General features: G+C 40.3%; 1 protein-coding gene across 3 annotated transcripts in view; it reads right to left on the reverse strand.

Moving 5' to 3' along the window:
- Positions 1-975: 975 nt before the first annotated feature.
- The window catches only part of LOC143028404 (rho guanine nucleotide exchange factor 10-like protein), a 198,804-nt gene continuing 185,046 nt past the window's right edge, over positions 976-14,733 (reverse strand). For all 3 annotated transcript variants that reach the window (XM_076190434.1, XM_076190433.1, XM_076190435.1), the window contains 8 exons: positions 13,311-13,523; positions 11,921-12,110; positions 11,282-11,421; positions 10,516-10,644; positions 7,000-7,130; positions 5,056-5,155; positions 2,794-2,988; positions 976-2,573 (listed from right to left, as the gene is read on the reverse strand). In XM_076190434.1, coding sequence (XP_076046549.1) covers positions 1,191-2,573; positions 2,794-2,988; positions 5,056-5,155; positions 7,000-7,130; positions 10,516-10,644; positions 11,282-11,421; positions 11,921-12,110; positions 13,311-13,523 — 2,481 coding nt within the window. In that variant the 3' untranslated portion in view covers positions 976-1,190. The remainder of the gene's footprint in view (positions 2,574-2,793; positions 2,989-5,055; positions 5,156-6,999; positions 7,131-10,515; positions 10,645-11,281; positions 11,422-11,920; positions 12,111-13,310; positions 13,524-14,733) is intronic.

Raw genomic sequence — 14,733 nt, forward strand, 5'->3', positions numbered from 1 at the left:
ACAAGTGTTCCTCCAGTCCTTTGACACATTCCCCTCCCTTAGGTATAAATTAAAGAACCTTACTAGCTAATCCATCAAAACAGTTCCTCCCTTTGTCAGATTCCACATAACACCCATCCAACCCAAGTGCCTTACCAACTTTCATCCCTTTCAATGCTCTTTGTATCTCATCTTTTTCAATAGCCCGGTCATTTTGCTCTCCCATGTCATTTTTCTATTACTTCCCACTGCCATAGTCAATCCCTTAGCACCTTTACTTTCATCAATAATTGTCCATCTACACCTTTTACTTCTTCCTCTCTACCAGACTCAACCCTCACCTTACTCTTTTTACTTCCAAAACATCATTCCATTCTTGTCACAATTCTGTCAAAGTCCTGCCATTTTTCACATCTGCTCTACTATTTTCTTCCCTCACTTTGCAAAATGTACCTCTCATCTGCTTCTTTTATTGTACCTTAGCTCCTTGTGGATGGAAGATTATCCCTGTCCAACCCATTGCTTGGGTCAGAGGCAACACAGTGAGACACAGTACTTTCATGGGAGGACATAAAAACTACTGCTAGTTTACTTTCTCTGCTTCATTACATGGCGAGTCTACCCCCTCATCCACATGAGAATTGACAGAGCAGACAAAAAGAAGTCCCTTCAAGCGACATCTATTTCTCTTCCATTCACAGCCAATCTCCACTCACACCTTTCTCCTGTCCTCTCTCTTTCCTGCTCAATGGACATTCCTCTTGCATCCAGTGCCCCTTTCACCCCTTCACTTTATTTCATTTTTGGTCTACTGTGGAAGTTCACTCCATCCCCTACCTTTTAAACTTTTTATACTAGTCTTCTTTACTCATTATTTCCATTTGGCCAAACCTACTGGGTATTCTTTGACCCACTCTATCCGCCAGCACTTACCATTCCCACTCTGCCTCACCTCCTCATTTCTCACATTAAATATCAAATAGGAAAAATAAAGACTTGTGAAAATATTATGATTTATTTATATATGTATATATATGTATATATATATATAATTGTGTGTGTGTGTGTTTGTGTTTGTATGTGTATTTGAAAAGAAGTCATAAATATACAATAATGCTAATGTTCTTTTGCATCTTATGCTTCACATCTTTAGTTTTAAGACTATAATACATGACAGCTTTTGTTCCACATGTTCTTGGCTCATCCAGTCCTCACAGCTTCATCTCCCATATGATAACATAAGCATCTTTATCATTATAGGAGTTATGGCTGCTTGAAAAGGCACTGGAGTTTAGGGTATTGGCACTTGAAGGAAGAGAGGCAGCTAGCTTGGAGGATGAGGAGTTACAATGCCAATTGATATATCCCCTACCACCAACAAGCGTCATGAGTGTTCTTGGTTGGTCACTATCCTTTTTGTTTACCAAAGTGCCATGACCTATAGTACTGTGAGTGTTACAAGTTTCATGAAGAGAATGACTGACTCCACTTAGGTTACTGTTGAACCCACTGCTTGTGTGGCTAGTGGTGGTTGATGTGCTACAATGTCTGTTTAATGAAGGACTTGTGCCTGTTGAAGATGTAATGGCTGAGAGTGGAGGACCACTGTCCTCTGATCCTGTTGAGGTTGTATTGACAGAAAGGCTAGAGGCCATTGACCAGTTTGACAGGTCAAGGGATCTGGGTCTAGAGGCTTTAAGCTTCACTCGACGATCTAGTGTGCTTACTTGGGAGGGAAGGGCAAGCTCAGGATCACTTCGTCGTAATGAAGAGTACTGATAAAGCATTGTATTGTTGAAAATAAGAGGCTCACCATCAAAATCTTGAACATTTAGAAGGTCCCCATACAAGCCATATACATTACAATCTTGACTGCTCCCAAGAAGCCCTGCACCAAGTCCACGAGGCAATGTCTTCGAAAGGCGCCTAACTTGCGAGTATGTCATATCTCTGGTTTTTCGGCGAAGGATGACTGGACTACTGAGTTGGTGTTGAAGTTTTGGTGGAATCTTCCGAAGAGGTAGAAGACTCCCATCACTATGTTTCTTTTCAAGGCAAGAGGCTGGTGGATTTGATACTGTTGGTCCACTGCTGGTACTGCTCCGGTCTCCATCATCTGTCTGATAACGTGCTGGTGACTCTTCGTGGATGGTGAGACGATTTGTCATTCTCCTTGTTTCTGATATATTCGACATTCTTGTTCCATGACTTAGGAAGGGTTGCAATGCTAGTAAAAAGGTAATAGGACCAAGATGAGCATGGTAGCTAATGTTTACCCGACCACTGATGATCGGTATGCCCTCCAGTCTTGGTAAGGGGATAGTAAGAATCATCCCAACATTGGTCCCCACCCATAGCAATCCCTTAGAGGCCATCAGGGCTGTAACATGGATTTCCATCATTGAAGTGTTCTTATGCTTTTTACCATTTAATATCCGGCTGACATTGGAAGCGATGTTGATGTCTTGAAGGTGCTCAAATGTTTCTGTATGGTACAGGCATATTGTAGAGGTATTGTGCTGTGCAATCCACAAACCTATGCCTGAATGCGCCATCAGCTGCACAGCACCTGGATGATGAACTTCAAAGTTGTGCTGAAAAGATAAAAAGTCATGAATATTTATGGTTATGACTTATAACTGAAGGTGTCAATGGAACCTGAAGACATGGAGATAATTCCTTCCGATATCCATCTTACATGATTATCACATACAGATGACTTTGTTAAACAAACAAGTGGTCACGGTTTAATACATACACACAAACTGGAATATTATCTTGGTCTATATAAAGAAAAGAAGAAATAAAACATACCATAATATCTGCTGTAAAACAATCAATGACCTGTACTTTGTTCATACAAGCAGCATACATCTGAGTGTTGATTGGCAGCAGAGTAGTGATGACATTTGTGCCCAATACAATACTCAGAGGTTCTTTCAAGGCCCAGCTACCATCAGCACCTCTCTTATACACCTGCAGAATGCCTGTACACAATCCTACATAAACCTGCAAAAGACAAAAACCATTAGTCATTCTATATACATACATACATATACCAAAGGCTCTTATCCCCCTTACATGGAAGGTAGCCAAAAAGACAAAGGCATAGAAACCACTCCCACCCATACCATCCCTGACATACTCCACTCCCCTCCACCCTCTTCCCTCCCTCTTATCTTGGCACCTCCTGGATGACGGGTCATCCCTGCATCTTGTCCACTGCCCTGGGTCATTGTAATATAATTAGTAATATAAATTATTGTAATTGTAATATAAATTAGTCATTGTAATATAATAAAAGACTTTCTCTTGACATAAAATTTGTGAAACACCCAAGGTATTATTCATAGAACATCTGTATGAAATTCTGTATGGCAACTATGCATGCATGCCTGATAACATTTAATGACATTATATCAACTACCCAAAATTATCATAACTACCCACAATTATCACAAAAGAGAGCAATAAAAATGTAAGGCTAAATTTCTGCAAGTAATAAAGAAATCCATAAAAGACCAAAAAACATCCTTCCCCTTTCCTATAGCTTTCTCACATATCTGTCTTACCACAAAGATCTGATCTACATAACCTCTACCCGTCCTAAATCCACACTGTTCCTCACCAATTACTCCCTCTGTTCCTCTCCTAATCCTCTCAATCAAGATCCTCCCATAAGCCTTCCCAACTACACTTAACAAGCTAATCCCTCTGAAACTACTACATTCACACTTGTCCCCTTTTCCTTTGTTATTCCATGAGGGAGTTACTAAATTTCAGGCCATTCTGGATGGATAGAATTTCACTAACCCAACTGCCTATAATCTCTGATTCTTCTTTAATTAAGTAGTAAATTTTTTGTGCCACCATAACTTCAAATTTTCCAGGCCACAGCATTAACATGCTGCACACTATTTTGACACTTTTTTACCTAATTGTAGTATACAGGATAGGAGCAATGTTCATTAGGTCCTGTCTCAATTTCCAATTTATCATACAATTTATTCATGTACAGTTCCAACTTAGTCTTTATGTTGGAACTTCTAAGCTACCAGAAGAGGCTGGATGACTGCATTGTGGACAACTGCCCAGGATGTAACACTTCACCCCATACTATTCAACACGTAATGGAAGACTGCATCGTACACAATCACGCAAGCAAACAACACAAAATACACTCTATAAAAGATTTGGGGGAAAACCCCGTTTCGGCCGTGGCATTCCTTGGGGAGATGGGACTGCTCGGACAGACAGTCTAGGGACCAACAACAACAAAGTCTATATTATTGATTTCCAAGTACAGATGCTCCTCAACTTACGTTTTAGTTACGTTCCGAACGGCCGAACATAAGTTGAAAATGAACGTAAGTTGTTACTGTACTATACATCCATAAATTCTATTACCGTATCTTATAAAACACCCCTAAATCATTAATTATACACATAACATTGTAAAATAATAACATTAATTTCAAATTAATTAAATTCAAGCAACATAAATTGAGATGGTGGAGGAGGAGGCAAGGCATGTTCAGTCTGTCGTTTGTGCCATGTAAACAATGGACGCAGTGTCATGCTTAACTATCGTTTGAACTACGGAGAGCACGCTAAACTAAAAAATTCACTCAAAAAATTATCTTTTTACAATTTTTTTTTTAGTCAGTTCAAACGTAAAATCGAAAAACATAAAACGAATGAATGTAAGTAGAGGAGCGTCTGTATCATATTTATGTATGTACACATACCAAGGTCCCTTTCCACCTTACAAGGGAGGTAGCCAAAGTCAAAGGCATAAATCCACTCCCACTCATTTAATCCCCACATACTCCACTCCCATTCACCACCCCTCCCTCCCTCTTTTCTTGGCTCCTCCTGGATGATGGGTCATCCCTGCATCTCACCCACTGCCCTGGGTCAGAAGCAGTGGAGCAAGACACAGCACATCCACAGCAAGGCTGCTTCTTTTAAGTTTACACAAAATAAATAAATCTGATAAAATAAAAATTATTTTAAGAAACCTTTCTGACTGATCCCTAAAATCTGGTGAAAATACTGTTGCATAATGTTAATTACCTGGTCACAGTGATATTTTATTGTGGTGACTGCCGATGGCACACTTGTTGATCCAACTTCGATCTGCTTCTCTGGATCCATACCACTATACACAATCAATCTAAAATGAAAATGAAAAACATAAATAGTCAACTACGAAGATGGCCCCAACACTATCAAAAATGTCATATAAAGAAAGATTGTCAAAACTAGAACTACTGACTCTGGACCAAAGAAGAGAAAGAGGTGACTTGTTCACTTCATACAGAATTATGAAAGGTGTAGAAGTCCTTGATAGAGACATACATACATACATATAACAAAGGCTTTTTCCCCCTACACCAGGGGTAGCCAAAAAGAAAAAGGCAGAAACCACTCCCACCCATTCCATTTCCTATATATTCCACTCCCCTCCATCCTCCTTATCTTGGCACCTTCTGGATGACGGGTCATCCCTGCATCCTGAAAAACATAAATAGTCAACTACGATGGCCCCAACACTATCAAAAATGTCATATAAAGAAAGATTGTCAAAACTAGAACTACCAACTCTGGGACAAAGAAGAGAAAGAGGTGACTTGTTGACCTTATACAGAATTATGAAAGGTGTAGAAGTCCTTGATAGAGACAACTTAGTAAATTGGGATAAGATAAACACAAGAGGACATGGAAGGAAACTCAGAAAGGACAGTTGTACAAGAGACAAGAAAAAAAAACAGCTTTCCCTACAGAGTGGTGGATGTATGGAACATACTAGATGAAACAATAGTGTGTGCAGAAACAATACAAGAATTTAAGAGCAAATTAGATATGGCGAGATACTGAGATAGGACATGGTAAAAGCCACCAGATTGATCCACATATCACTCAAGGAAAAGATATTGTGCTATTTTCTGGACAGGTCGAGAGTGAGGTAGTGTAAGATGAGGTATTACGTGTCTTCTATAAGGTGACTGCATCTGGGACAATTTGAGTCTGGCCAGCCCTATTCTGTATTGGTAACTGTTCCAATACTGGGTGATGCCATGAACATAGTCATGCCAATGTGGGAAGGATTTCTTGGATGAACTAATGTCTAGTGGAATATAGAGTTTGCAGGTTGGTCTAGGAATGTTTTTGTTATCTGAGTGAGTCTATGTTTTTGTCAGGAAGTGTTGTGAGGTACATGTTGTTAATGTTTGGGTAATGTGATACTCAGGTCAGATGTAGAACCAACTGAACACAATAATAACAAATCAATGGCAGCAAATTACTCAAACATTTACAATAATCTACCACCTACACCTCACAACACCATACAAAAACACATATACACAAGATTACAAAGCAATCACTCCAAGACTGATCACCAAATTCCCCAAGACATCAACACAACAGATTACAAACAAGCATAAACTGTAGTGGCACAACTTCATTCAGACCATCATCCATCTTTAAAATATTACTATCACAGAATAGGCCTTGCCTAGATCCCCTCATCCAACCAGCTATCATCATAATTACTTGTACATCTCATCACCTGTCTTTTGCCCACATTTACATTCAGCTTCCTCCTCTCAAATTCTGCCATCAACTGCTTCAGTTTCTCCTTGGACTCTGCCACAAACTATAGTGTTATCTACAAACAACAACTGGCTTACCTCCCATTTCTCTTCACTGTCACCTACTAACTTCAAAGCCCCACCTCACACTATCACATTTACCTCTCTTACCATCTTATCCATGTACAAGTTGAAAAACCACAATAACATCACACAACCCAGGTGCAGCCCCACATTCACCTCAAACTTTATAATAACATCTTTCACATTCATCTTTCCAGAATATACAAGTTTTTTGGAACTTTTAACCCTCTGTGAGGGGCAGCGTCCTAGCCTCCCGATAGGTGGGGGGGAGTGTGTGACATTAAACCATATCATCATATCATATCAGAAACTTTTAAAAATTAGGTGCAATATTTCCTACCTGTGAGACTGTGTTCCAATCCAGACAGTGTCGCCATGCAGGGAGACCTGTGATGACAGACCAGGCACGTAATGCATGGCTGCCACGCACACCTCAACCATGTCAAGACGAACCAGCTCTCGCATCCCGACCTGACAACAAAGATAGAAGCACCAATAAATAAATACATACATACATATACCAAAGGCTTTTTTTTCCCTTCATTTAATTGGTGAACCACCTCTCTCTGTCCCCTCATGCACAAAAAGAAAAGATGGGGAGAAATCCCTTTGGGCTGCAACAAAATATCATTCACACATGCTCCCACACATCCCATCCCCCACCCACTCCCTTCCATGCATCACAGCATCATCCATAAACAACCATTCTCCACTTACCCCTATCTTATGTCTTCTCCCTTCCTTCCTCAACAGACATTCCCCTCTTTCCCAATGCCCCTTTTACCCCATCCATCCATCTCATCCTTGGTCACTCTTCCATGTTCACTCCTTCCATCTCTGCCTTCCACACCTCTTTTACTAATCTTTCTTCACTCATTCTTTCCATGTTCCAAACCATCCCAAAACTCTTTCATCAACCCTATCTACTAACACGCTCTCCAACCCTGTTCTCTTCCTAACCTGTGGCAGCGCCAGGGGGGGCTTGGGGAGGCTTTAGCTCCCCCAAAAAAGTGGCCAGCCCCCCCATTAGCCCCCCCAACTGAAATGAGCAAATTGAAAATTTAAAACACTCATTGAAATAATTTTATTAAGTGGAATTTTTAATTGCCAGGGCTAAAGATTTGTCAGCCATCAGTGCTAGCCCAACCATTAACCCCCTCCCCTTCTGAAATGAGGATGATATATGTGTATTATCATATTACTATTAGCCCCCCCAAAAATTTGCTCAGCCCCCCCCTTAGCCTCCCCAACTAAAAATTCCTGGCATCAACGCTGTTCCTAACCTCATTTCTCACTCTATCCAGCCTAGTAATCCCTCCCATACTTCTCGGGCATTTCATCTCAAATACATTTAAACTCTTCCTATCTTATGTTCCATGTTTCTGCCCCACACAGTGCTGTTGGCACAATCACTCCTTCACTACTAAAAAAACTGGAACACATAGGAGGAATACAGGGAAACCTACTAAAATGGATAGAGGACTTTCTGACTGGTAGAAAGATGAGAGTAGTGCTCAGAGAAAAATATTCAGACTGGAAAGAGGTGATCAGTGGAGTACCGCAAGGATCTGTGCTGGCACCAATAATGTTTGCTATCTATATGAATGACATGGATGAGGACGTGAACTGCTACATGAGCTTCTTTGCCGATGACGCCAAACTGCTAAGGAAAATAGAAACTGATGAGGACTGTGAAGCACTGCAAGAAGACCTAAATAGGGTATGGAACTGGAGTCAGAAATGGGAAGTGGACTTTAATACTAAGAAGTGTAGCATAATGGAGTTTGGAAAAAGCAAAAACAGAATATCAGGAAAATATACAATTGGAACCAAAGAAGTAAAGAAAGTAGGATCCGAAAAAGATTTGGGAGTAATTATCACGAACGACCTGTCCTATGATATACAGATTAACAAAATTGTCGGGGAGACTTACAATTTGCTAAGATCAATAAAAGTGGCGTTTACATACTTGGACGAAGACATGATGAAAAAAATATTGGTTACATTGATAAGGCCTAGATTAGAGTATGCAGCGACATTGTGGTCCCCCAGTACCAAAAAGAATATAAAGAAAATAGAAAGAATCCAAAGAGCAGCTACAAAAATGGCACCTGCACTTGCAAACCTATCATACGAAGAGAGATTGGCTAAACTGGAGTTACCGACACTGGAGCAAAGAAGAGAGAGAGGTGACCTATTGACCATCTACAGAATCATGAAAGGCACAGAGGTACTCGATAGTGAGAACTTACTTAACTGGGACAAAAGAAACACAAGAGGACATGGAAAGAAAATAAAAAAACATAGCTATAGAAGAGAACTGAAGAAAAACAGTTTTCCTCATAGAGTTTTGGACACTTGGAACAAACTGGACAATGAAATAGTATGCGCAAAAACCATTCATGAGTTTAAAAACAAACTAGACACTGCAAGATACAAAGGCGGGACAACACGAGCATAGCTCCCCTTCCCGCAAAATACAACTAGGTAAATACAACTAGGTAAATACACAATCTCCTCTTAGCATCCATTCCCAAATGTCTATTTCTCATTACACTTTTTAATCCCCCAAGGCATTTACTCACTTCTCTCAATTTACATTTTACCTCCACTCCCCCCTTTCCCACCACATTCACCCCCAAGTATCTACAGCTATCCACTTCCTCTCTCTCCCTTAATACTCACTTCCAATTTGCTGCCATCCTCTCCCCTTGTACATCTCATCACTTTATTTTTCCCCACATTTATCTTTGACTTTCACACACCTTCCCAAACTCTGTCTCTAACTTTCTTAATCCCTCCTCTGATCCTGCTAGAAGCACAGTGTTGTCAGCAAACAACACCTGGCCTATCTCCCATTTTTCTCCATTTTCTTTAACCTCTTCACTCCAAGGCACATCGCACGTCTGGCAGCATTAGCTGCCCGACGTGCAATGTTGCGTCATAATAATCGCATTATAAAAAATAGTCAGTGCTCAATCGTTCGTTCTCTTTCACCCGTGTATTTTGATAACCATAGAAAACATGATGAAGCCAGTTTAGAGAGAATGAAAGTTACGTAGGTACGACTACAATAAATGTAATCAAGATGGCGACGTCGGCATCATCGAGTACCCACTTGATCCTAATGCCGCCTACGTAGGCGTCACCGTATGGAAGTTGTTAACCATCTCCAATCCCCAGCTCATTACCTGGGGGACAGAGGGTGCTTTATGTGTGAATGATATTTTGATGCAGCCCAAAGGAATTTCTCCACATCTTCTCTTTTTTCTACATGAAGGGACTGGGGTGTGGGGCGGGGGGGATTAAGTTAAGCGACCTTGCTTTGGATGCACTGCGTCTTGCTACATTGCTTCTAATCCAGAATAGAGGTCGGGATACAGGGATGACTTATCATCCATGAGGAGCTAAGATGAGAGGGAAGTAAGGGTGGTGGATGGGAGTGGAATGGGTGGGAGTAGGACCATGCCTTTGATCCGGCTACCTCCCTTATAAGGGAGATGAAGGCTCTTGGTATAGAGACAGAATACATACATATACCAAGGCTTTTTCCCCCTTACAAAGGAGGTAGCCAAAAAGGAAAAGGCATAAAGTCATTCCCACCCATTCCATCCCTGAATACACTCCACACCCCTCCACCCTCCCTCTCATCTTAGCACCTCCCGGATGACGGGTCATCCCTGCACCTTGTCCAGGATAGTGCATGAAAATTCTACCATATGGTACAAGAGATATAAAATTTAATATCTAAAATTTACATGAACATAGAATGAAAGTATTTCAAGAAAACCAAGGTATGTAAATTATATACAAACTTTTTTTCAATTGTATGAAAGGCCTTCAATTGTAATATTACCTGTTGCATGAGATAGATGGTAATATGAGAAGACATTCCATCAGTGGAACAAAGCCACAAGTAGGTTTGCTGTTGGCTTGACCTGTTTGGACGGGCTGTCAAAGTAGTGTAGCAACATCCACATTTTACCTGCCATAGAAAACATTGTGTTTACACAGAATTATACCTATAAAAAGTCCTTGAGCATCCTAAAACTAGAGTGCATGTAAAAATTATATATTTTTTTTTACTTAAACCTATGTGGGAGAATAATTTGAATAGAGGGGATCCTTTTGGGGAAGAAAGAAGAAAAAAGAAAAAAGAAAAGAGAAAAAAAAAAGTGTGCTGCAACTAACAGATTTAAAATAAAACCTAAAAAATTTACAGGGATTCTCTACTCTGTCCCTTCCTCGGACAATGAGGGGATGCCGACAACGATATATATATATATATATATATATATATATATATATATATATATATATATATATATATATATCATATATATATATATTATATATATATACACATATATATATATATATATATATATATAAACAATAAATATATATATATACATCTATATATATATACATCTATATATATATACATCTATATATATATACATCTATATATATATATATATATATATATATGTATATATATATATATATATATAGAGAGAGAGAGAGAGAGAGAGAGAGAGAGAGAGGGAAGAGAGATATCAAGGAGAGATAGGATAGAGGGAAGGAGGGGAGGAAGTAGGGAAGAAGGTGGAGTAGCTTACCACTGTCTGATGAGCTGAAGAGAAGACAGGCAATGCCTTGACAAAGAGAGGCATTTTGGTCGATGGTCTCTGTTCCTGCTCCGGCACATCCCATGCTGGTGAATTGTTGCTATCCAAGGCCAACTGTGCCAAGCGAAGCTCTGAAAAAAAAAAAAAAAGAGAAAATAAATAAATAAATAAATATAAAATAAGTGCATATGGTCCTGGTAGTGAGAAGAGTGTAGAGGAAAGGGAAGCTTTTTGGATACATTTAAATGAGTGCATAGAGGGCTTAGGGAGAAATGTCAATGTAGTGGTATTGGGAGACCTTAATGCTAGAGGAGATGAACCAATAGATGAAGTAGTTGGGAAGTGTGGAGTGTCAGGAAAAAATCATAGTGGAGAGATGATGGTGATGTGTTTAGAGAGTGGATGATAGCTAACATAGTGTTTAAAAAGAAGAGAGTCAAGCATAAGTACACATAGGAGAGGGTGGTGAATGGAAGAGTGGTAGATAGGGCTTTAATAGACTATATAATGGTACTCAGGAAAAGAGTAGAGAGAGTTTTTGATGTACATGTTCTTAGGGTAGAGAGTGGGGGAATATCAGATCATTGTTTGGTGGAAGGTAAGTTGAGAGCTGTCACGTGAAATACTTACCAACAATCCAATCCTTTTTGATGCGAGGATTTTCAGTCTGGAAAGTAAATGTCTCTTTCTCCTTACGCTCCTTGGTTTTCACCGTAAACTGGAGACAGCATGACTCGACCCATGCAATCTGTTCATCCTTATGGTGAATGGCACGTTGAATACTGGCTGCAGCTTTCTCTGCCTTTTCCAGAGTAATATCCTGTATATGGATACAAATAATAATCACAGGTATTTCAAGACTCCTATTCCAGCACTTGATTTTGAATAAGTATGTTCATTGTCCAACAGAGGAACTTTTATATACATACATGATGAAATAAAAGGACCTTCCCCTTTCTAAGTGGGGTGGATGAGTCAAATTACATACCCACCCGACACCCATCAAAGATAGATAGATAGATAGATAGATAGATAGATAGATAGATAGAAGAAGAAGAAGAAGAAGAAGAAGAAGAAGAAGAAGAAGAAGAAGAAGAAGAAGAAGAAGAAGAAGAAGAAGAAGAAGAGGAGGAAGAAGAAGAAGAAGAGAAGAAGAAGAAGAAGAAGAAGGAAAAAGAAGAAGAAGAAGAAGAAGAAGAAGAAGAAGAAAAGAAGAAGAAGAAGAAGAAGAAGAAAAGAAGAAGAAGAAGAAGAAGAAGAAGAAGAAAAAGGCCCCCTCCTCATCTAAGCTCCTTGTGGATGAAGGGTCATCCTTGTCTTCTGTCTCTCTTGCTTAGTTCAGAGACAATGCAACATGAAACAGCACCTCCACAGCAGGGCCCAAGAGCCAAATCTAATTTACCTTCACCCCTTCATTAAATGGTGACCCACCCCACATTGTCCACTTGAGAAATATACTGAGCGGACAAGAAAAAATCCCCTCAAGTTGTAACACCTCCTCATCCATTTACAAGTACTGTACTCTCCATTCACATTCATTTTTTGCCCATTCCCTTCCATCCTTGACGGATATTCTTCTTACATCTAATCCACCCTTCTCCTCAATCCATCAACCTCAATCTTGTTCTTCCCCTCAAGTTCCCTCCATCCATTTCCACTTTCCACAATTTTTTTTTGCAAATATTTCTTCACTCATTCTTTCCATATGCCTAAATCATCCTAGTGCTCTGTGATCCACCCTATCTGCTAACTGACTCCACATCCCAGCCAATGTATGGTATTATAGAAAATTAAAAGTTTTTGCATGAGAACTAGGCTATGTGCAAGGGTCTGCAATAGAGAGAGGTGAATATAAGGAGAATAAGGGACTGTATTGGGGTTATGTGATGTTCAATGTGTGTATGGGCATGGTCAGAGAGGTAAGTGAAAGAATGAGAGGTAGAGGTTTTGAGAGAGAGGATTAGGGCCTTTTTGTGCAGACACAAATAGAATCTGCTTCCTTATACATTCCACACTTTACCTCATACTCTTCTTTCAATGTTGATATTAGCCTTGAAATCCTGGAAACAACTTCATAGTCATGCATCAAATTATTCATATCTTGGCATAAGTTGTCCACATTTGAAGCACCACTTGTATCACTTGGAAGCTTGGCAGAGTTGAGAGACCCTGTCTTGTTCTGGCCTGCAGCCAAGAGGCGGCTCAGCGTCGGAGAAGAACTTGTATCCTGAACCTGTTTTAGAAATTCGTAGTTATCAGACAACAACAAAATATCTCTTCCTTACATGACTTATGAGCCAATCAGGTGGCTGTTGGTGGTTACCTGGGAGTTATAGGTCTTCTGCAAGGAAGACCTGGAATAATACTCACTTCCAATTTACTGTCATCCCTTGTACATCTCATCACTTTACTTTTACCCACATTTATCTTTGACTTCCTTCTTTTGCACACCTTCCCAAACTCCATCACTAACTTCCTTAATCCTTAAACCACCGTCCCTCGACCTGTGGTTCAATCGGAGACAGTGACCAAAATGACCCCAAAATGACCCCAAAAATCCTCAAGTCACCGATTTGCCCCAAACTTTCCTCAGGGGTAGACAGTCAATCCCATTGTGCAGCGAGGTAGGTGTGGGCAACCTGGACCCAAGGGCGTCCCAGTGGCGACCGCACAAATTGAGCCTTTGTGGCCACTATTTACTTTTCCTCTGGCACCAGTACCAATAGCCTAATTGGTGTCCCAGTGCAATCCAAATGAGGACTGGTAGCCCTCGACCTGTGGGCGGGACGGTGGTTCAATCGGAGACAGTGACCAAAATGACCCCAAAAAACGCTAATCCTGCTACAAGCACAATGTCATCAGCAAACAACAACTGGCTTATCTCTCATTTTTCTCATTTTCTTTAACCATCTCCAATTCCCAGCCCATTACCCATTTACCTCTTGCACCACCCCATCCATGTATAAATTGAACAGCCATAGTGACATGACACATTCCTGATGAAGTCCCACCTTTACCTTAAACCACTCACACTCTCCATTTCTAATTCCAACAAAGGCTCTACTACTCTTGTAAAAACTTGACTGCTCTTACAGCTTTCCTATCCCTTACATCTACAATACCTCCCACAGTGCCTTCCTGTCTACCCTGTCATATGCCTTTTCCAAATCCATAAAGGCCCAGAAGACATCCCAAAACTTTCTCACATATCTGCCTTACCACAAAAATCTGATCCATGCAACCCCTACCTGTCCTAAACCCACACTGTTCCTCATCAGTTACTCCCTCTGTTCCTCTCCTAATCCTCTCAATCAAAACCCTCCCATAAGCCTTCCCAACTACACTCAACAAACTGATCCCTCTGAAACTACTACACTCACACTTGTCCCCTTTTCCTTTGTAAAGTGGAACTATACAGGCATTCCTCCAGTCCTCTGGCATTC

Source organism: Oratosquilla oratoria, chromosome 9, assembly GCF_046742065.1.
Source record: "Oratosquilla oratoria isolate Oo_2021 chromosome 9, ASM4674206v1, whole genome shotgun sequence".
NCBI classification, from domain to species: Eukaryota; Metazoa; Arthropoda; class Malacostraca; order Stomatopoda; family Squillidae; genus Oratosquilla; species Oratosquilla oratoria.